The 19,992-nt window shown below is 38.3% G+C and overlaps 5 protein-coding genes across 5 annotated transcripts in view; 3 read left to right on the plus strand and 2 right to left on the minus strand.

Moving 5' to 3' along the window:
* The window catches only part of LOC104799442 (mitochondrial import inner membrane translocase subunit TIM9-like), a 1,704-nt gene extending 663 nt beyond the window's left edge, over window positions 1–1,041 (minus strand). The window contains exon 1 of the mRNA XM_010521974.2: window positions 842–1,041. Coding sequence (XP_010520276.1) covers window positions 842–936 — 95 coding nt within the window. The 5' untranslated portion in view covers window positions 937–1,041. The remainder of the gene's footprint in view (window positions 1–841) is intronic.
* Window positions 1,042–1,688: 647 nt separating this feature from the next.
* Window positions 1,689–3,467, plus strand: LOC104799443 (fasciclin-like arabinogalactan protein 4). Its single transcript, XM_010521975.2, has one exon. It carries the CDS (start codon window positions 2,068–2,070, stop codon window positions 3,358–3,360), a length of 1,293 nt encoding a protein of 430 aa, XP_010520277.1. The 5' UTR covers window positions 1,689–2,067; the 3' UTR covers window positions 3,361–3,467.
* Window positions 3,468–4,109: 642 nt separating this feature from the next.
* LOC104799444 (actin) lies at window positions 4,110–6,464 on the minus strand. The gene is made up of 5 exons (XM_010521976.1): window positions 6,343–6,464; window positions 5,778–5,844; window positions 5,297–5,690; window positions 4,570–5,183; window positions 4,110–4,374 (listed from the first exon to the last, which is right to left on the minus strand). The coding sequence occupies exons 2-5, from the start codon at window positions 5,835–5,837 to the stop codon at window positions 4,309–4,311; spliced, it is 1,134 nt and encodes a 377-aa protein (XP_010520278.1). The 5' UTR covers window positions 5,838–5,844; window positions 6,343–6,464; the 3' UTR covers window positions 4,110–4,308.
* A 7,444-nt stretch (window positions 6,465–13,908) lies between these two features.
* LOC104799728 lies at window positions 13,909–14,709 on the plus strand. The gene is made up of 3 exons (XM_010522369.1): window positions 13,909–13,958; window positions 14,028–14,231; window positions 14,308–14,709. The coding sequence occupies exons 1-3, from the start codon at window positions 13,950–13,952 to the stop codon at window positions 14,707–14,709; spliced, it is 615 nt and encodes a 204-aa protein (XP_010520671.1). The 5' UTR covers window positions 13,909–13,949.
* A 1,440-nt stretch (window positions 14,710–16,149) lies between these two features.
* Window positions 16,150–17,126, plus strand: LOC104799445. The gene has a single exon (XM_010521977.2). It carries the CDS (start codon window positions 16,313–16,315, stop codon window positions 16,883–16,885), a length of 573 nt encoding a protein of 190 aa, XP_010520279.1. The 5' UTR covers window positions 16,150–16,312; the 3' UTR covers window positions 16,886–17,126.
* Window positions 17,127–19,992: the final 2,866 nt, after the last annotated feature.

Genomic DNA, 19,992 nt, shown 5'->3' on the forward strand with positions numbered 1-19,992 from the left:
CCGCTTTCCCTAAAGCTCCGTATTCTAACAACAGAACCAAATCAAACGACCCGACACGGTCAGTTCATAGAAGCATAAAGTCCATCATCTAAAATCGACTGAAACATAAATTCTAGACAAAGAAAGCATTATTTGTCGTTCCCTTAACGTCCAGAAGCGGCATTAGAGGCCGCAATGGTTTAAAGGAGATCTTTTCATTTTAGCTTCAAAGCCATTAAAGAGCCACAGGTGCAAAGACAATATCTGTGGCTCAATATTCATGAGAATATATATATATGTGAAGCTTGTTGAGTTGGATACATAAACACAACAAACAACAAAAAGGTAATCAAAACGCTGAGTTACAAAAAATCTCATTGAGAAAAAGATACATAAAAAACTCGGGCATAAAGAACTTCCAACCGGAAACATATGTTCAAAGTTTGTTTGTTCCAGAAACCTCAAAGAAGACAAGCAACAGTCCTTCCATGGCATATGAGTTCGATCCAATACCAACCATGAATAACATACATTTACTTTCTTCGGAAACAAGTAAACCCTATATCTTGATTCACATTTAACATTTCAGAAATTTAGTACGGAGCTTCAAATTACAAAAGGGTCTCTACTTTTGCACATTTAAATACAAAGCAGACTGGTTCAGAGACTGTACACCCGATGTTCATGTGCATAAACCGAGCGAAGTTACGAAAACATATATACGAAATTCTTCCAAAATTCCAAAGAATCGAAACTTTCGACATACCCTGATGAGGAAAGACTCTATTGGATGGATCTAAACAAAGGGTGTAAAGAAAATCATGGCGAATTCGAAATAGAAGTAGAGAGAGAGAGCACGAACCTATCACGAAGTTGAAGCTGGTCAATCATGGAACCCATTCTCGCTTTGTCTTCCTCAGGAAGACCATCTAAACCTGCTAACATGTTCGCATCCATTCTTCGAAACCCTTCTTCTCCTTCTTCCTAGATAACTGAGAACTGCTCTGGTCGCGGCGATTATGACGAAACCCTAGTCTTGGTCATGAAGAGAGAGAGAGAGAGAGAGAGAGAGAACATAGCTCCATTTTCCATTTAGTAAATATTCATTAGTGGGCTTGTAAGCCCAGTTTCTCAATAAAGCCCATTATGAGTTTATTAAGAGTTTTAAGGCCTATTTATTTGTACATGAGAGAAATTAAATATCTCACGATGGACAAATGTCAAATATCACGTCGTAAATGTTCTTTTCCAAAATTCATAAATACGTTTTTCTTGGTAAGTTAAAATTCATAAATTCATAAATATGTTCTTGCTAGCTAAGAAAAAATATTCGGGGAAAAAATAAATTTCGGAAGAAATAATATTAAATTCGAATTTGTGGACGATGTTGAATGGTTTTAGACACTCCTTGGATTTTGTTATGTTTATGGAACTTATGTTACTGTATCAAAATTTTTACATTAAGATTACAAAGCATTAGATATCGTTGAAAAGCCATTAAAGAGGAAATAAATTTTCCAAGTGTTTAGGTCCATAGGAATTAAAGGAATTCATGCATGCAAAATTTACCCTCATGTATTTAGTATTTTTCCTTTTTGTTTGTAAAATTATAAATTACTATCCTTGATCGATCCTCTCCGTATCACTTATTATTGGAAAAAAAATTGACTTGTTCAAGTCTTCGGATCCGGACAATCTTAGAAATAATACCATCAAACATATATTTTATTTATTTTCTCTACACATCTATTATAAATAAATATGCAAAATCTCGTAAATTTATGTAGTAAATAAATAGATTTAAGAAGAAGATGTGAAAGCCACGTGGGCTCCACCAATCTCCTTTAATCTGTCTTTACATACAAACTGGTCTCCCCCCCTTGAGCATCTTCCTCTGGCATCTGTCCTGCCCTTTTTTTCTAAAGCATCTCCTTTTCAACATTTCTTCGCGCGTGGACTCAACGCTCTGTTCGTTCGCGCGTGGTCTAACCATCAAAGAGCTTTAACTCTCGTCACCAAATCTCTCTTCTGCTTCCTCTGCTCCTCACTCCACTCTCTCTGACCACAAGGAAAACAAAAGGCTAAAAAATGGCGGTCGTAATTTCCATTTCCCGTTTTGCCCCCATCGCATTGGCGTATTTACTACTCCTATCCGCCACCGTCTCCGCCATCAACATCACCGCCGTCCTCTCCCCATTCCCTGATCTCTCCACCTTCGCCGGACTCCTCGCCTCCTCCGGCGTGGCGGCGGAGCTCGCCGGCCGGAGCTCCATCACCCTTCTAGCCGTTCCGAACTCTCACCTCTCCTCCTCCGCCGTAAGCCTCGCCCGCCGCCTCCCTCCGTCCTCCCTCGCCGACCTCCTCCGCTTCCACGTCCTCCTCCAGTTCCTATCCGACTCAGATCTCCGCCGCATCCCTCCCTCCGGCTCCACCATCACCACCCTCTACGACGCCTCCGGTCGCGCCTTCTCCGGATCCGGATCCGTCAACGTGACCCGAGACCCGGCCACCGGATCCGTCTCCGTCAGATCCCCGACCTCAAACGTCACCGTTTTGAACCTCCTCGTGACACTTTCCCCGAACATCGTCACTGTCCTCTCCGTCGACTCCCTCCTCGTCCCCGCCGGAATCGACCTCACAGCGTCGGAGAGCCTAACCCCTCCGCCGTCATCGCCGTCGTCTCTACCGACGGCGGGGATCAACATCACGCAGGCGCTGATCAACGGGCACGACTTCAACGTGGCGATCTCCATGCTCGTTGCCTCCGGCGTCATCGCCGACTTCGAGAGCGACGAGCGCGGCGCCGGAATCACCGTCTTCGTCCCCACCGACGACGCGTTCTCGGATCTTCCGGCGAACATGAGGCTCCAGTCCCTCCCCGCCGACCAAAAAGCCGTCGTCTTGAAATTCCACGTCCTCCATTCGTATTACCCACTCGGATCGCTCGAATCCATCACTAACCCGGTTCAGCCCACGTTGGCAACGGAAGAGATGGGAGCCGGATCGTACACGTTGAACATTTTCCGGGTTAACGGGTCGGGTATCACGATTGATTCGGGTGTGGTCCACGCCCATGTGACCCAGACGGTTTTCGATCAGAACCCGGTTTCTATATTCGGTATATCGAAGGTGCTTTTGCCCAAGGAGTTGTTCGATGGAGTTCCGGGTCGGGGTTCGGGTTCGGGCCAAGGCGGGAGTTCGGGCGATCCTTCTCCGCCGCACGAGATCTCGCTGTCGCCGGAGAGTTCAGATGATTCGCCGTCGCGGCTGTCATCGCCGCCGGACGATATAAGTTCAGGCGGTCGCCGGAAGACACGCGTTCTCTTGGCCATGCGTTGTATAGCATTTTGTGTGTTGGTCATGATTTTTTTCTCTCATTGAGTGTCTTTTCCTTCTTTGGGTTGGTTCTTATTCTTATTGGTTTATTATTTTTTTTTTGTTTACGAGATAAACTTAAATCAAATGTGGAAAATTTTATATTACAAATCCTTTCCTGTGCAAATTCAGATGGTGTTGCCTTAATTAATCTCAAGTTTTTGTCTAATTATCATTTCTATCAAGAAAACAAAGTAACATTGGGTTCTAATTTGTTATTTCTAACCAAAAAAAAAAACACTAAATAAAAGAACATTGGCAAATGCAGCGTGGATTTCTTGGCTTTTATGGGCTACCTACTATTAAATCGAGATATAGGGGCAATTCGGTAAACAAAGAGAACAAGAAAAAGTTGTATGACCAATGAGAAAGATATTTGAGCGCGTGATTAACAAGTGGAGAGATGGTGGGACCCGCATGAGATAGACGGTCCAGATCCACCATCTTAGGTCAGTCCTTGCTAGATTTTCGGGCAGTTAAGAGCCGTTGGATCTACACAGATTCTTCGCGCGTGCAAATGTACGGTCAGATCTAACGCGATCCCATGCGTTGTCGTCGAAAAATTTGTTCCGTGTGGTCACTCATACGGACTCTTGCGTACGCCACCTGTGCAAAAACCCTGGTTTTACAGCTTTCATATGCCTCTAATAAAGGCATATGCTACAGTTACGCATTTCAATGTTTTGAGACGTACCAATTCGTTTTCATAATATACAGGTCAAAATGCAATAAAATCTATATACTAAGATAATCGCTTTGATGGGACCCACATCTTATAAATGACTGTTGCATTGCATGATAATGCGACCCCAACTCGGTGATATTGGTGAAGTGATTGTGTGTGTAAGGGAAAAATAAAGTTGAGTTAAATTGCTTCAAGCAAAATTACAGAGACGTAGAATAAAAACACACGTGGGGAAAAAAAGGAAAGTTGGTGAGTGAGTGCTCCCGAGATCAGAAGCATTTCCTGTGCACGATCGATGGTCCGGATTCGTCGTACTCCGCTTTCGCAATCCACATCTGTAATTTTGATTTTAAAAAAAATAACCATTCAATTTTTAAATTGTATTCTACTTTCAAATTTATTATCAATAATGACTATTTAAAATTTTAATTATTCTTACATTATGTGTTCGGTTGTTATGTTAGATTTGGTTCAGTTGGATGGATTCAAACGATTAAAATAAATAAATGAAAAATGAAAAATAAGGGTACCTGCTGGAAAGTGCTGAGTGAAGCCAAGATGGAGCCGCCGATCCAGACGCTGTACTTTCTCTCAGGCGGAGCCACCACTTTGATCTTCATGCTGCTCGGTGCCAACGCCGTTATCTCCTTGCTCATTCTGTCACCTATCCCCGGGAACATTGTCGTTCCCCCGCTCAGCACAATGTTCCCGTACAAGTCCTTCCTTATGTCCACGTCACATTTCATGATCGAGTTGTACGTCGTCTCGTGTATCCCTGCAGCTTCCATCCCTATCATCGACGGCTGGAACAGCACTTCTGGGCATCGGAAACGCTCCGCCCCGATGGTGATCACCTGCCCGTCCGGCAGCTCGAAGCTTTTCTCGGCGGAGGAGCTGGTGTTGGCGGTTTCCAGCTCTTGCTCGTAGTCTAGAGCGATATAGGCGAGCTTCTCCTTCATGTCTCTCACGATCTCGCGTTCAGCCGTGGTGGTGAATGAATACCCGCGCTCGGTTAAGATTTTCATGAGGTGGTCGGTGAGGTCACGCCCTGCTAGGTCCAGACGAAGGATTGCGTGGGGGAGAGCGTAGCCCTCGTAGATTGGAACCGTGTGACTGACACCATCCCCAGAGTCCAAAACAATACCTGTTTCAACAACAACAAAAAATTGGATTTTCGGGTGAGCCATTTTGTAATCGTAAAGCTACAAAAAACAGGTACTATTAAGTCTTGCAGGGAAGGAGGGCGAGTCTACTGACCAGTTGTACGGCCACTGGCATAGAGGGAGAGAACAGCCTGGATGGCGACATACATAGCAGGGGTGTTGAAAGTCTCGAACATGATCTGGGTCATCTTCTCACGGTTGGCCTTGGGATTGAGAGGGGCTTCCGTGAGGAGAACCGGGTGTTCCTCGGGTGCAACACGAAGCTCGTTGTAGAATGTGTGATGCCATATCTTCTCCATGTCGTCCCAGTTGTTAACAATGCCATGCTCAATTGGGTATTTAAGAGTCAAAATACCACGCTTAGACTGAGCCTCATCACCAACGTATGCATCCTTTTGGCCCATGCCGACCATCACACCCGTGTGGCGTGGACGGCCTACAATGCTGGGGAAAACAGCTCTTGGAGCATCGTCACCCGCAAACCCAGCCTGCACCAGAGAATCAATGCGAGAAGATTATGGTACATAACATCAACTTACTCCGTATTCATTGGTCTACAACTAACAGAATCTTACCTTAACCATTCCTGTTCCATTGTCACAGACAAGAGGCTGAATATCTTCACCATCTGCCATCTCCGATCTATGGAAACAAACCAAGCAAGTAGGTCATGGAAATCAAATTTTAAAAAATGAAAAAGTGGAAAACAAAAAGGAGACCTGAATAGCAAACGCTCAACAGAGAAGTTTGAAACAAAATTTGCCAGGAAACCAAACAAATCACCTGACAATTTCCAATAGATCATTCCTAAATCCATACTGCTTACCTTTTCCCGAACATTTTCGAAGGTAATCAAGCAAGACAAGATTAATTCATAAAATTCAATCAAAATTTTCCCAAATCCGTAACACCATTTTATCCTCCCCATCTTTTAGCTGATCAAACACGCAAAAATCGGATGCAAAGAGGAAACTCCTCATTCGATCCATCGGACGAAACATTCTTACCCCCGTAATAGAACCGAAACAGAAAAACAAATAAGAAAATCCTTCAACACAGATTCGAACTCTTCGAATTCCTAACATTTTTCCTGGTAACCAAACAGGTGCAGTCCATAAGAAACAACAAAACAGCGTTTACCTGATGAATTCTCGAAGAGGAAAAAACGAAGAACGCGACGAGAACGAGAGAGAGCAGAACAAGAAGGAAGAAGCTCCCGGATCCTGAAACGCCCGCTCCTGAAGGGTTCAAATTCTTTTGAAAAGCGAACCTTTAACGGAGACAAAAGGAAGTTCCCGTTATATCCTATGGCCGTAAGTCGATCCTGCCCGTTAGTTTTCCCCGGGGTCCCAAATTCCTGCTGGTAACGACACGTGTCCGCCTATTTTTGGTGGCGAACATACAACCTCTTAACGTTGAAAGACGATTTTAGCCCTGGCTTACCCGTTAAATAGGGTCAGAAATGGGCCGATTAGTAAATTCTATTGGGCTTTCCAACTTATGGGCCTCCGATTTGGATCGGGCCTTTCTCACCCAAACTAATCCCAAGCCGTTTAACTAATTATTATATAATATATTACTATTCCAAATCGAAGCTTTGTGGGATTTTGCGAGATAATTTTCAGTGGATATTAATTATGTATTAAAGAAATTTGGGATCAAGTTTTTACTAATTATTTTAAAAATATCGTTGAGTTATCAAATATATGATTAAAAATAAAAATTCAAATATTAAAAAGAGTAAAACGCCGGATGTTCGGATTAATTTAATCCAAATTCAAAAAACAAGGTTGATATGGTAATCTAGGGAGAAAAACTTGGGTAACGGATATAATAAGGTTAGTATGGTAATTTAAGGAGGAAAACTTGGGTAACGGTTAAAGAAAAAGATGAGATCATCGGATGGCTGAAAAAAAAATGAGAGTCACTCAGTGAAACTAAACTAGTAAAAAACCAGGGTTTAGGGTTTATTTTGGTTTTTATATTCGAAAATCACGGAAAACTCCAGTCATTCAATGCCTCATTTTTTGGTAATTCTTAGAATAAAATCCGCTCGGCCTCAAGCTCTGCGGCTGCAAATGTAGCAATGGGTCCGTATACATTATTGTTAAATAAAATTAATTTTGTTCCCGAGTTCAGAATTATTTTTTTGGGAGATAATCAGATATCTTGGACTGAGGTTCAAACTAATTTCGGAGATGAGAACAAACCCTCTGATTAGAATATACGCTCTTTTCCCTAATTTGAGTCTCGAACTCGGGATGAGATAAATGGTTTGCGTCTTCGTTTCACCGGTTGAGCTATCTAAGTTGGGTGAGTTCATAATTCTGTATATATCGAGGGTTTTAGGAGAAATCTCAAAAGTTTACAAGAGAGGATCAATGCCTATTCTCTTAGCAATAATTTTTAGGGTATGATACATGTCAAACTTATATTCCTCCGTTTTATAATATTTGGCGTTTTAGATTATTTTCTATGTTATAAAATATTTGTCATTCTACATTTTCAAAATAATTTTTTACAATAATTTATAATTTTTTTCTACCAAATTTCAATAAATTATTAATGATAATATTGTTTTTATCATCAAAATTTAATGAATATTAATTATATTTCAATTATTATTATTGTTTGTTTTTCATTTTTTTCATCTGTTCGTCAATTTTTTTTATTTCATATCATATTTTTGTATTTTTTTTAGGTTTTTTATCTTAATTTTTTTTATCTCCAAATTTTTTTTTTCAAATTTGAGTTTGCCTCTTGACTAATTGTTTATAATTGTTTATAGTAAACATTAATATCAAAAACTGAATATTTAAGAGAACGAAGACTTTTATTAATTGAAATCATAAAAAAATATATTAATAAAAATATTAAATAAGGGTATTTCTAACTTTTTTATTTTTTAAAAAATATAAAATAACCTAAAACGTTAGATACTGTGAAACGGAGGGAATAGTTTATATTCAATTTGTATTCATATGAAGATTTATTATCCCAATTTGGATATGCGGTTTATAATTTCGAAAGTTTCACGATCCTAACGAACAACTGAATATTTACGATTACAAGTAGCCGACAGGAATTGGTTATAAATTTAGCATTAAATACAGAAAATCAAACATGCATATCAAGCACTTAAATATCAATATTTCACGGGACAACAAAAAAAATGTAAATACAAGGTCCGTATGTGATTGGAGTTTTCCGGAGTTGTTGAAAATTTCGAAAAACTAAAATAATAATAAGATTATAAAAAATAATATAATATATATGTGGTATAGTAATATATTATTTTAATAAGTAATTTTCTGTAGTTCTTGACAGTTTTCAACGAGTTATCCACCGCGATCCGACCGGTTGGATTCTAGCCGGAATTGTAACAATTAAAATAAATAAATAAATAACTAAAGAATACATAAAAACAAAAAATATAAAATATATTACAAGGAGATTCCTGAAAAAGGTGAGGATTGCGAAAATGGAGGAATGATGATGATGAATGGTGGAAATTGATGGGAATGATGATGGGATGTGGGGAAGCAAAATAATTAAGCATGAGCATGAGATGTAATTATTTGGCATGAGAGTTTGTGTTCATTTTCATTATAATGTATAATACGAAATTATAATGTTTATGTATGATATTTTGTCATGTATCATGCATACCCCATGATTTATGGTGTTTCCTTTTACATTAAAGTTTACACTTATTATTCTTACATTACTAAATTATCAATATATATATATATGCACTTTATATTATTCGAATTTTGATTTAAATTGTTCCTCTTTTAGCCATTTTATGTGTGCACATATATTGATAAGATATTATGAAATATACAATATATATCCACTTTTAAAATATAGCTCTATTTTATTTATTTTATTCAAAGATTTCGATGTTTCTAGGGAACACCGATATAGTGTGTCATGTTAGAGAGTGTTTTTTTTTTCCGTAATAATTTAATAAGGTTAAATTTTAACGACAATGAAAATGAAAATATGGAAAGAAAAGATACTTAGGATGCGATGAAACCCAAGCAATCCAATGAGGGGACAACCTAAGCACATCGGCGTGGTGGAAATCTCTCAGCCTCCACTATTATTGTTATTATTATTTCCATAATCATTGTCTCAATAATCTTCCTAATAAATATTTTTTTCAAACTGTCTTCAAAAAATAAAAATTCCAAACGTCACGTCGTTGGTAGATTTTATCTGTTATCTCTTATAAGATATATACTAAATCTCTTGACATGCATGTATAATATAAAAACAAAATGCTAGAGTTTTTTTTTTTTTGTTAAATAGATTTGAAACGAACGGTGCCAACAATTGGATTACATAATATCAATATCAAGTAAAATGGGTTTAATTAATTCATTTTTAATGTTTTCCTATACTTAAAATAAGTCGGTATATGTATTAAAATTCAAACGAATATTTGCACGTACTTTCTCAATGTGTATATATATATCGGAATATTGCATGGTGATAAACAAAAATCTCATTTACGTCTCACAAAGGGGATACATTCTGCCATATATGGCGAAATTCATGATCTCTCGTTTTACTCACACACGCGCACGTGTATATATATATATATATATATGCAAAAACATGGTCACAAGTGTATCTTTTTGCATATACGAGGGGATCTCAGAGTATTATTCATTATTTTTTTTGAAAAAGATTAGTTTGGGATCACATGAAAGCTTAGCTAAGATCACGATGAAAAGGTGACTATAAAGATCAAAAAGGATGGGGAGATTACAGTATATGCTCAAGGCATGCTACCTTCGCTGTAAATCACGTGATCAGATGCATCAAAAGATGATTTAAAACATGTATTAAGAACAAAATTATCAGCATTAACCATGAATATATATATATATATATATATATATATATATATTGCAAACCAAGGTTTATATATATATTTACCCTATATTAGTGTTCTTCTTTCAACTTTTAGATGTTTGTACCAAAATAAAGGTTTTTACTGTAAATTTTTTAGAATGAACAAATAATTTACAAAAAAGAAAGGGATAAACGGGAGTAAAAATAATAGAATTAGCCCTAAAGTTTAACAATATAATCTGAAACTGAAGTTATTTAGAGTGTTGTCAAAACCCTAATTAAAGTTTCAACAAAAATAACTTACTGCGCATATATAAATATACTTACACATGGTACACTATAATATATCACTACAAAAAAAGCGCTAAACTACGACGAACATTGCGACGGATATGTCCGTCGCAATAAAATTAACGACGGCTAACGACGAAATACAGACGGTAAACAATCTGACGTAATCCGTAGGTTTCCGTCGCAACCTAAGACGACGGAATGTGACGGAGTATTCCGTCGCAAACTTATTGCGACCGAAAACGAGGGACTTCCGACGGAATTATGCGACGGACTATCCTCCGTAACTTTCCGTCGTTTTTAGCGACGGAAATACGACGCACCGTATCCGTCGTATAGTTAGGTATAGTTAGGTGAGAAACGTTTTTTTTTTTGCCAGAATGTCCGTCGCAAACGGTCGCATTCCGTCGTGAGTTCGGTAGTCCGTCGGTATCCGGCGCAACAAATCCGTCGCACGTTCGTCGCATAGCCGTCGCAATTATCAAGAATATAACTCCGCGCAGATCACCACCATCAAGCAACCGAAAAATAACCCTCCCCACCGAAAAATAACCCTCCCCAAACGAAAAAAAACCCCAAAAAAATGTCTTTCAATGCAAGGAGATGGATGTATGAAAGAATAGATCCATACACAAATCAAATATGCAAAGATTTTGAAGAAGGATTGCAAGCGTTTATGACGTTTGTTACATCTCAACCGTCATATATCGAAGGGTCGAAACTTCCATGTCCGTGTGTGAAGTGTGAAAATACGAAATGGCAGTATATTCAACAAGTGTGGAATCATCTATATCGAAGAGGGTTCATGTCCAATTATTTTGTTTGGCTAGCTCACGGAGAAACAGTGGACACGACGTCTTCATATGGTGCAGTTAATCAAGTCATTATCGATGAGCAGCGAAACGAATTTCAACAAGGAGAAAGAAATCCGTATTCACTAACCACATGCCAAATTGCTGGTTGATTGTTTTTTACAGATTGAATCATCGCAAGAAGATCATCCATTGTGGTTACACGAGTTAGTTCAAGGTCTCATTCGGCTGGTCAAATGTTGGCCAATGTTCTCTACGAGAGGATATTTATTTCATACATATGAACATGGACAACATCGTTCGACGGCAAATTATGGTATATGTGTGAAAGGCTCGAGTTATTGTGCTTCGGATGATGAACCAGATTTCCATGACATTCTTCAGCAAATTTTCCAAGTACAATACCCGGGTCATATTGGACTCAAAGTGATGATTTTCAGATGTGATTGGTTTGATCCGACGCCGGGACGTAGAATACGGATCAACAAATCAGGGATCACTGATATTTGTTACTCCCGTCGATATAGAAAATATGATCCTTTTATACTGGCATCCCAAGCAGATCAGGTATGTTTTATCCCTTATCCAAGAGATAAAACGCGAAGAAGTGACATCGATTGGAAGGTCGTTATCAAGATTAATCCAAGAGGGACCATTACATATGATGGATCAGTGGAACAAAGCCCGCTACAAGAAGAACACACAGTTGCAGCAGTCGCAGAAATAATTGATGTGGAGAGGCTAGCAGTGGAGCAAGGGATAGTTGAAGAACTAGAAATTGGAAACCTCGATGAAGAAGGCGATAGCAGCGAAGACACCAATCCCGAAACAACGGAAACATCATCGTATGGTTCATTTGATTAATTATGTAATGTATCTTTCATTTCATTAATTTTGTAATGTGTGTATTTTTATTTTTATTTTTATTTTTCTAATTTGCGACGGACATTATCCGTCGGTACTCGTCGCTAATATTTTCCGCCCTCTTTTCCTGAAATTTTCGCAAATTTTTTGAAAATTTTAAAAACCTTTGCGACGGAACTTAACCGTCGGTACACGTCGCTAATGGCCACGTGGTCAAACATTAGCGACGAGTACCGACGGTTAAGTTCCGTCGCAATGTGTAATACATAACGCGAACCCTCTTCTTTCTTCTCCGCTCGACGAAATCCGAAATCTGCGAGTTCCGCGATTTCCGGAAACCCACCGTCCAACCCAGCTGTCCGACGCCGCGAGGTAAGTCTTTCCTCTCTCCTTCTCTCCCTTGGTGATGATTCGCTGAAGCTTGGGAACCTTTGCGACGGAACTTAACCGTCGGTACACGTCGCTAATGGCCACGTGGTCAAACATTAGCGACGAGTACCGACGGTTAAGTTCCGTCGCAATGTGTAATACATAACGCGAACCCTCTTCTTTCTTCTCCGCTCGACGAAATCCGAAATCTGCGAGTTCCGGCCGATTTCCGGCGATTTCCGGAAACCCACCGTCCAACCCAGCTGTCCGACGCCGCGAGGTAAGTCTTTCCTCTCTCCTTCTCTCCCTTGCTGATGCTTCGGAGAATATGTGCAATTTAGGGTTTCTGGGCGATTTTCGGTGGAAATCCGAAAATTCCCTGCGATTTCCTGCCGTGTTCGGGTTTAGGTGTAATTACGATGTTTTAGGGTTGAGGATTTGTGCGAACAAACGGCGAAATCCGAAAATCCCGGGCGATTTCCGGCGAAATCCGAAAATTTTCGGATTTTCCGGGCGATTTCCGGCGAAATCTTGGGATTTTCGGATTTCCTGGGCGATTTCCGGCGAAATCTTGGGATTTTCGGATTTCCCAGGCGATTTCCGGCGAAATTCGAAAATTTCCGGATTTTTCGGCCGATTTCCGGCGAAATTACGGGATTACGTCGGCGATATTACGGTTTAAAGGGTTTAGAATTTCTATATGTAGATGAGTCAGTCACGTTCCGGGAGTAGATCGGGTAGGGGAGTCCGACCTCGCGGACGAGGATCCGGTGTTTCTAGCCCTTCTACCCCTACTTCTCAGCAGCCCCCAATACCCACAGCTCGTTTGGATCAACCTTTCACGGGTCAATCCACACAGCAACCTTCACATGAAGGTTGTTCGCGTGATTCATCAGTATCACTCAGGGAAATCCTCGCATCCGAGGATCGTCGTACGACGAGACCGCATCTTAGCCCAGAGCGAACCAACGATACTTTATGGTAAGAAACATTGTAACAATTCATTTCTAAATTTTATATTAACGTTTACAGTTATATAACTAAGTATATTTATATACTCGCATAGGTTCGGTTGTGATACCGAGATACGGAAGACAATTGTGAGCATCTTCAAGAGTGATTTTCAGGGTCCTTGGTTCAGTATCACTCGTGTCCCTCCAGCGACTCTGAAGCGTTGGTTTTGTGCATTTGCGGTAAGTTTTCAAATTCAAACTATTGTTTTAATTTCATTTATTATTTTATTAACATCAATTTTTTTTATTGCAGCAAGCTTTTTATTGGGAGGAGCGCCACCACGATATGGTTTATGCTGGTTGGAAGGAAGTGCTGGCTAACTGACTCCGGGATACGATCTATCGGTCGGGTCAAAGTCGAAAGAAGCCATTGTGGATAAGCGAGGGTGTTTGGAACCTTCTCCTGGCTCACTGGGACTCAGAGGATGCAGCAGAAAAGAGTCGGATCGCCTCAGCGAACCGACGGTCTCGATCTGTGGGGGATCACACACCAGCAACTCATACCGCGGGTAGAAGATCTTTCGCCAGAGTCGCAATGGATATAGTAAGTAACTTTTATATTTATAATTATATTTATTTAAAAAATTTGTAACTTTAATTATTTTGTTTGTAGGCTCAAAAAGAAGGTGTAGAACCGTCGGTTCTACGAGTTCTTCAGGACACACACCGTCGATCGGACGGTACATATGTGAATGAGCGGGTCCAGGAGATCGAGGAGTTGGTGCAGTCCAAGATCGACGATAAAGTCTCCCAGATGGACGAGAGTTCTGCTTCTACACAACTCTCGACAACCGAAGTTAACAGCCTATATCTAGAGGTAAATATTTATAAAATTAATAGTTCTGAATTTTAAAAATATATGATTGTATGCTAATTTTTCTTTCGTTGTATAGGTTGTCCATCCGGATGCCAAGGGCCGTATCTATGGTATCGGCACCTTGGCATCTCAACTGGGCGGGGGAGAAACTTCTGCTCCGGCGATTACTCACCATGTCGCGCTAACGCGTCAAGTGGAAGAGTTGAAACGCTCCCAAGAGCGGACGAATGCAGAACTGGCAGAGGCCCGGGCGAAGATCGAAGAGTTCGAGCAACATCGGGAGAAGCTACAGAAGCTCTCCGAGACCGAAGCGAGGATCGTACGCTTCGAGGAGATGATGCAGCGCCTCACACCGTTCATGCCGCCTATATTCGACCAGTATGGCTTTCCGACGACATCTCGGCAGCCAGATGCTCCTGAGGACGATCCAGAGGACGCACCCACCAATCTCGACAACGATGCACCGGTAGATCCGTAGATGTATTTGTATTATAACTCTTTCTAAATTATTGTATTATACTTTTTTTTTAAATATGAATCTTTTTTTGTTTTTAATTAATTCGTATTTTTTATTTATGAATTTGTTTTAATAATTGATTTTTAAAATCTTTAAATTAATAACAAATTTTTTATTTTTTAATTATTTTTACAAAGTTTGCGACGGACCTACTCCGTCGTAATCCGTCGTTAAATTCGAAAATTAATAAAGCGACACATACACGACGGATATATGCCGTCGGAAACTTGCTACGGATAAGTCCGTCGCAGTGTGCGACAAACATAAACGCGACGGTCTACGACGGTTTATATCCGTCGGTAATATACCGACGGAAATGTCCGTCGTAACTTTGCGACGGTAAAACCGACTGAAACAAATTTGCGACAGCTCTGTACCGACGTATTTGTGCCCGTCGTGACCCGTCGCAAAATATCTGTTGCGACGGATATGTGTTCGCGGTGCGACGGATATGTCCGTCGCATATGCGATGTATTTTTGTAGTGTATTCACATAAATGTGGAAGGGCATATATGCATATATGTTTGCATTGGATCCCTCGCCGAAGCGGGTCTTCATTTCAAATTTCAATCTCAAATGACCAAATCCCCTCTCCCCAAAATGTTATATAATTAGAAAGGTACGTACATATACAATGGTAATCATCTATCCACATAAATATACATAAAATATATTCAGTTGTAAATTGCAGAATACATTGAACTCGTCAGTTCAATGCCCAACCTTCTAATTAAACGAACACCGTTATACTATATATTGTCCCGTCTACCATTTTTTAAGTTTTTTTTTTTGTTAACGTGGGGAACCCCTGTGACTACCTACCCTTACAAACGGTGTCGAACTGGCCACCACCCGCGCCTAACAATTCCCATGGACCTCAGTCCGCCGGACCTGGCCGCCAGACGCGCCTAACGCTCGGGCCGTAGTTGGGCTTAGGCGCCTGCAGGTCAAACCCCCCGCCCACGCGCACGAGCCTGCAACACACGCGGAGGAGGTAAATCAGCCCATTAGGATGGGCTGACAGGCGAGCAGGTCAAGCGTAAGGAAGAGCGATGTTGGGATTCGATCCCTCCACCTCAGGATTGCTCACCATGCTCCCTTACCACCTGACCTGGCCCCGAAGGGCAATTTTTTAAGTTTATTTTGGTATCATATATATTAAAAATCTTATGTATAAAATATCGCATCCTGTTTTTTCAGATACATAGAAAAGTAAGCATATATATATACACATTTTTAAATATGTCAGCCTTTGTTTGCTTCTTATATTTGTCGTTGGCGTTATTGGGCGCATGCAGAGCGATCTATACATTCATCGTTATATCACATATATAGATACGCGACTAATATATATAATATATTATATATACGGATATTCTCTCTCTCTCTCTCTCTCTCTCTCTCTCTCTCTCTCTCTCTCTCACACACACACACACACACACACACACATATATATATATATAAATATTGGCGTCTTCAGTGGTCTGTTCCTGGGATCGTCATTTGTTTTTCTATTTCTTCCCTATTCCGATTTTTCTTTATTTTTCTTCTGTTTCTAATTAAGATGTCAAACACTGAGATTTTATTGCCCAAGGAAGATTTCGCAGTCATGAAGTCAGAAAGTTCAACGACACTTTCGGAAACCCAGGATCCAGATTCATCCCCACGTGATCAAATTGTATCAGCAAATCCCTCGAAAACATTTCAAAGCCAACGACAAGAACAAGAACGGCTCGGACAAGTGCAAGAACACGAAGAGTTCGTGGATCGAGCGAGAAGAAAAAGGAAACGGGATGAATGTGGGGTTGCTCCTTTGCAGATTCCGGACAAGTGCGTAGTATCGACGACGCCGGCGACGGGAGAATATTCCGGCGAAGGGTTCGAGACCCCGAAGAGTATACTCGTTTGTCGTCGAAGAAGAGACTCAGAAGTGGATGACGTGGAAGTGAGGAACGCTAGCCTTTATCGTCCGCCGCCGCCGCCGAGAAAGCCTAAAACAGCTCCGGCGACAAAGCGGAGAGCGATGTGGTTTCGAAGCTCTCTTGGTCTTCTCGATGTTTCTCGAGAAGTCGAATCTATGTTTCCTCCGTCTGTTCTTGAAGATTTCGGCAAAAAGATCAGAAAAGCTAGTTCTTGAGTTTTATATATATACGTATACATACGCACGCGCGCGCACACACATATATATATTGATATATATATGTATACATGTATATGGTGATGCATGTATACGTGTTTCACCGTATACATGGATATATATGCGATCATTGCAGCAAATGGCTTTTATTCTGAATTATTTTTTCCTGTCTGATCCTTGCAACATAGGTACGAGCGCATAGATTACATATGTTTTGTCAAAATTCGACATTTTTTTTAGATTTCAGTCAAAATACGATCTCATTCTTTTTAGTGAATTTGAGTTATAATCTCAGGAGCTGATTTCATAGATTAGAATCGTGGTTATATTTACCGTACGGATATTAACGTTAATATATATCCATATACTTCCATGTTAGAGTTTACATATATACTACAGCTTTGACAGTTTTAAAAACTTCAAATAGGGCGGACGTTTTGGTTGGTACATAAATCCGAATTCAACGGAAATGAATAACATATTATCACAAAACATATCCTATCTAAAAAGTGATTTTTTTTAATAAAGTCAACGAATTTAAATTGAATACGAAACTAACTGAAAAATAAAATAAATTCATATATTTTTTAATTTGCATTCCAAATCTTAACAAATATCGGAATCAAACCAAAATCTGTCATAATAAAAAAATGTAAATAAAAATAAACCGAAATATTTAGTGCCTATAAATTTGTGTTTTCTCTATTTTCAATCTTGACTCAAATGTGCAAGTATTAATCAATGAAGCTATAAAAATAACTAAAGTCATGGAATATATTCAAAGTCAATATATATATATATATATATATATATATGTAAATGCATTAATATATAAGATTTTTTTCCCTAGATCACGGCTATAGATTAGGAGAAGGATTCAAAAGAAGCATGATAGATTTTGGTTAATCAATCTCCATCAAGAAGTTGACTTTCTTGTCTTGAGGTTTGGAATTTAATTCTCTGTTTTTCTTTGCCCCCAACAAAAGCAAACACCCAACACACTTATCTATGGAGAATATTCTCCTTCGAGGAAATCAAACCTTTTTCATACTCTATTCTATATCCTTAAAAGGTAGAACTGTGTGTATATATATGTGTGCATATATATATATGCAATTTACACAAAATATGTATTGGTTTATAAAAGAGATGATATATATAACATTACATATATATACATTTTACGTAAAAAGTGTATTGGTTCATCTATATAATGGCGATATATATATATATATAAAACCCATTATTTACATGGATAAAGTTTTTCCAACAAAATAAAACATGATCAATTTGTCTCATATAATTGTTCTCATTTTGTCAAACGTTTTTAGTTAATTACGATATTAATATATAGGTTTTGTAATCACTGCATGTTGATAAGAAATTACAGGTTTTACAGAGACTAATTGTATACCTACAGAGATCTTATATAATATATGTTGTTTATTTTATAAACAATGTGATATATCGTAACATATACAAAACCAGATAGACCAAATCCACAATTGTCATAATCCAGATTAATACGACTGGGATATAGTAAAAATAAACCAAATTTTTTAAAAAAAATCTGACTCGGATCAAGCATTATTAATTTATCTTTTACCAAAAAAAAACATTATTAATTTATTGTTATGATGTAATTAGCTTACGGGATATAAATAATAAAATTTGATGCCAGCGCGTGATGAAACATGTCAGGGCAATATTAGTTAAGGCCCGGCCCACTTATAGAGGCCCAAACAATTTGCGAGGAATGGAGCAGGAGATTTTATTAAGAAATTTGAAGAGCAGCGGAACCATACGTGTCACAATTAATTTTGTTAATAATCGAATAAACAACTCGATTTAAACAGAATAGAATATAAAAAAAAGAACAATAGCCTAAAAAATTACAAACTTTTTAAAAAAAAGTCTTATTTAAAATCTTGAACTCTGTAATTTTTATATAAAATTATAAACTTTATAAATCTTACCATATTCCCACTTATTTTTTTAGCTTTTATATAAAATCATTAACTTATGAATTTAAGAAAATATGATAAGATTAATAAAATTCATATTTTTATATAGAAATTATAAAATCCATTAATTTTATATAATTTTTTTTAATTTTGTGATTTTTAGGCTATTTAAAAAAATAATAGAAAATTTAATTGAAAAACGAGTTTCTATCCATAAAAAAAGAACCTACAATCAAATCAAATCGAACCAAAATTAATATATAAATTGAATAGTTGTATTTTTTTTAAAAATTGAAATAACCGAATCCGAAATGACGAAACCAATTTAATACGACCAATCAGGGTTTCGTCCTCCACAGCTTTAACTGTTACAGGGTGATCTCGTCTTCTCATTGGGTTGGGTTTCGGTTTCGGGCTATTTTGGATATTTGAATAATAAAATGATCCATCCATATATATATATATAAAACTCAAAATATGAAACTAAAATATATAATATATAAAGTGTCAAAAACGATTCTTTTTTTTCTCCATTTTATGAGAGTAACTGAAAATCGATTGCTCCTTAAGAATATCCCATTTCTTTCTTGTACAAAGTTTGTGCTTGTTTTAGAAATATAATGTATGTTTGTTTACCACACATGGACTTCCACGTCCGTGGTCCTTTCAATATTTAAAACTTTGGTATAAAAACAATATAATATCTCAATATTCGATCACATTGAGTAAAAATGACTTCACAAATAATAATTGCAAAAAAACTATGACATTTAAACTTCAGGCCGCTATATTATCTCGTTTGGATATCAAAAAATGAAAAAAAAATATACAAAACCAAAAAAAAAGAAAAAAAAAAGAAAGAAAACAGGATAGAATTTGAAATGTGTGTTTGTTTATAAGTAAATTTTAGCCGTATCTGAATTAATATGGATTTTAAAAGTGAAACCCAAATTTACATAATATATGGAATGGGGATAACAAAAGTTGTCATGGAAATTCAGCCTCTGTTATCTATCATGAATAATTAGGCTGAAAAAAGATTAACAAATTATACAGTCATCAATTAATTTTATATTTTTTTTAAAAAAAATCGCAACCTTAAGTTTTCAGCATTTTCTAAATAAAGGTTTGGGCCGTGTTTTT

The sequence above is a fragment of the Tarenaya hassleriana genome, unplaced genomic scaffold (assembly GCF_000463585.1).
Source record: "Tarenaya hassleriana unplaced genomic scaffold, ASM46358v1 Cleome6, whole genome shotgun sequence".
NCBI lineage: Eukaryota > Viridiplantae > Streptophyta > Magnoliopsida > Brassicales > Cleomaceae > Tarenaya > Tarenaya hassleriana.

Excerpts from the sequence above, each read along its gene's own strand:
- LOC104799443 (XM_010521975.2), top strand. The coding sequence starts at position 2,068 with ATGGCGGTCGTAATTTCCATTTCCCGTTTTGCCCCCATCGCATTGGCG.
- LOC104799445 (XM_010521977.2), top strand. The coding sequence starts at position 16,313 with ATGTCAAACACTGAGATTTTATTGCCCAAGGAAGATTTCGCAGTCATG.
- LOC104799728 (XM_010522369.1), top strand. Across the intron at positions 14,232-14,307 it reads TTAACAGCCTATATCTAGAG|GTTGTCCATCCGGATGCCAA; the intron begins GTAAATATTTAT and ends TTCGTTGTATAG.
- LOC104799444 (XM_010521976.1), bottom strand. The coding sequence starts at position 5,837 with ATGGCAGATGGTGAAGATATTCAGCCTCTTGTCTGTGACAATGGAACA. Across the intron at positions 5,184-5,296 it reads TGCCAGTGGCCGTACAACTG|GTATTGTTTTGGACTCTGGG; the intron begins GTCAGTAGACTC and ends TTGTTGAAACAG. Across the intron at positions 4,375-4,569 it reads CACTCAGCACTTTCCAGCAG|ATGTGGATTGCGAAAGCGGA; the intron begins GTACCCTTATTT and ends TCAAAATTACAG.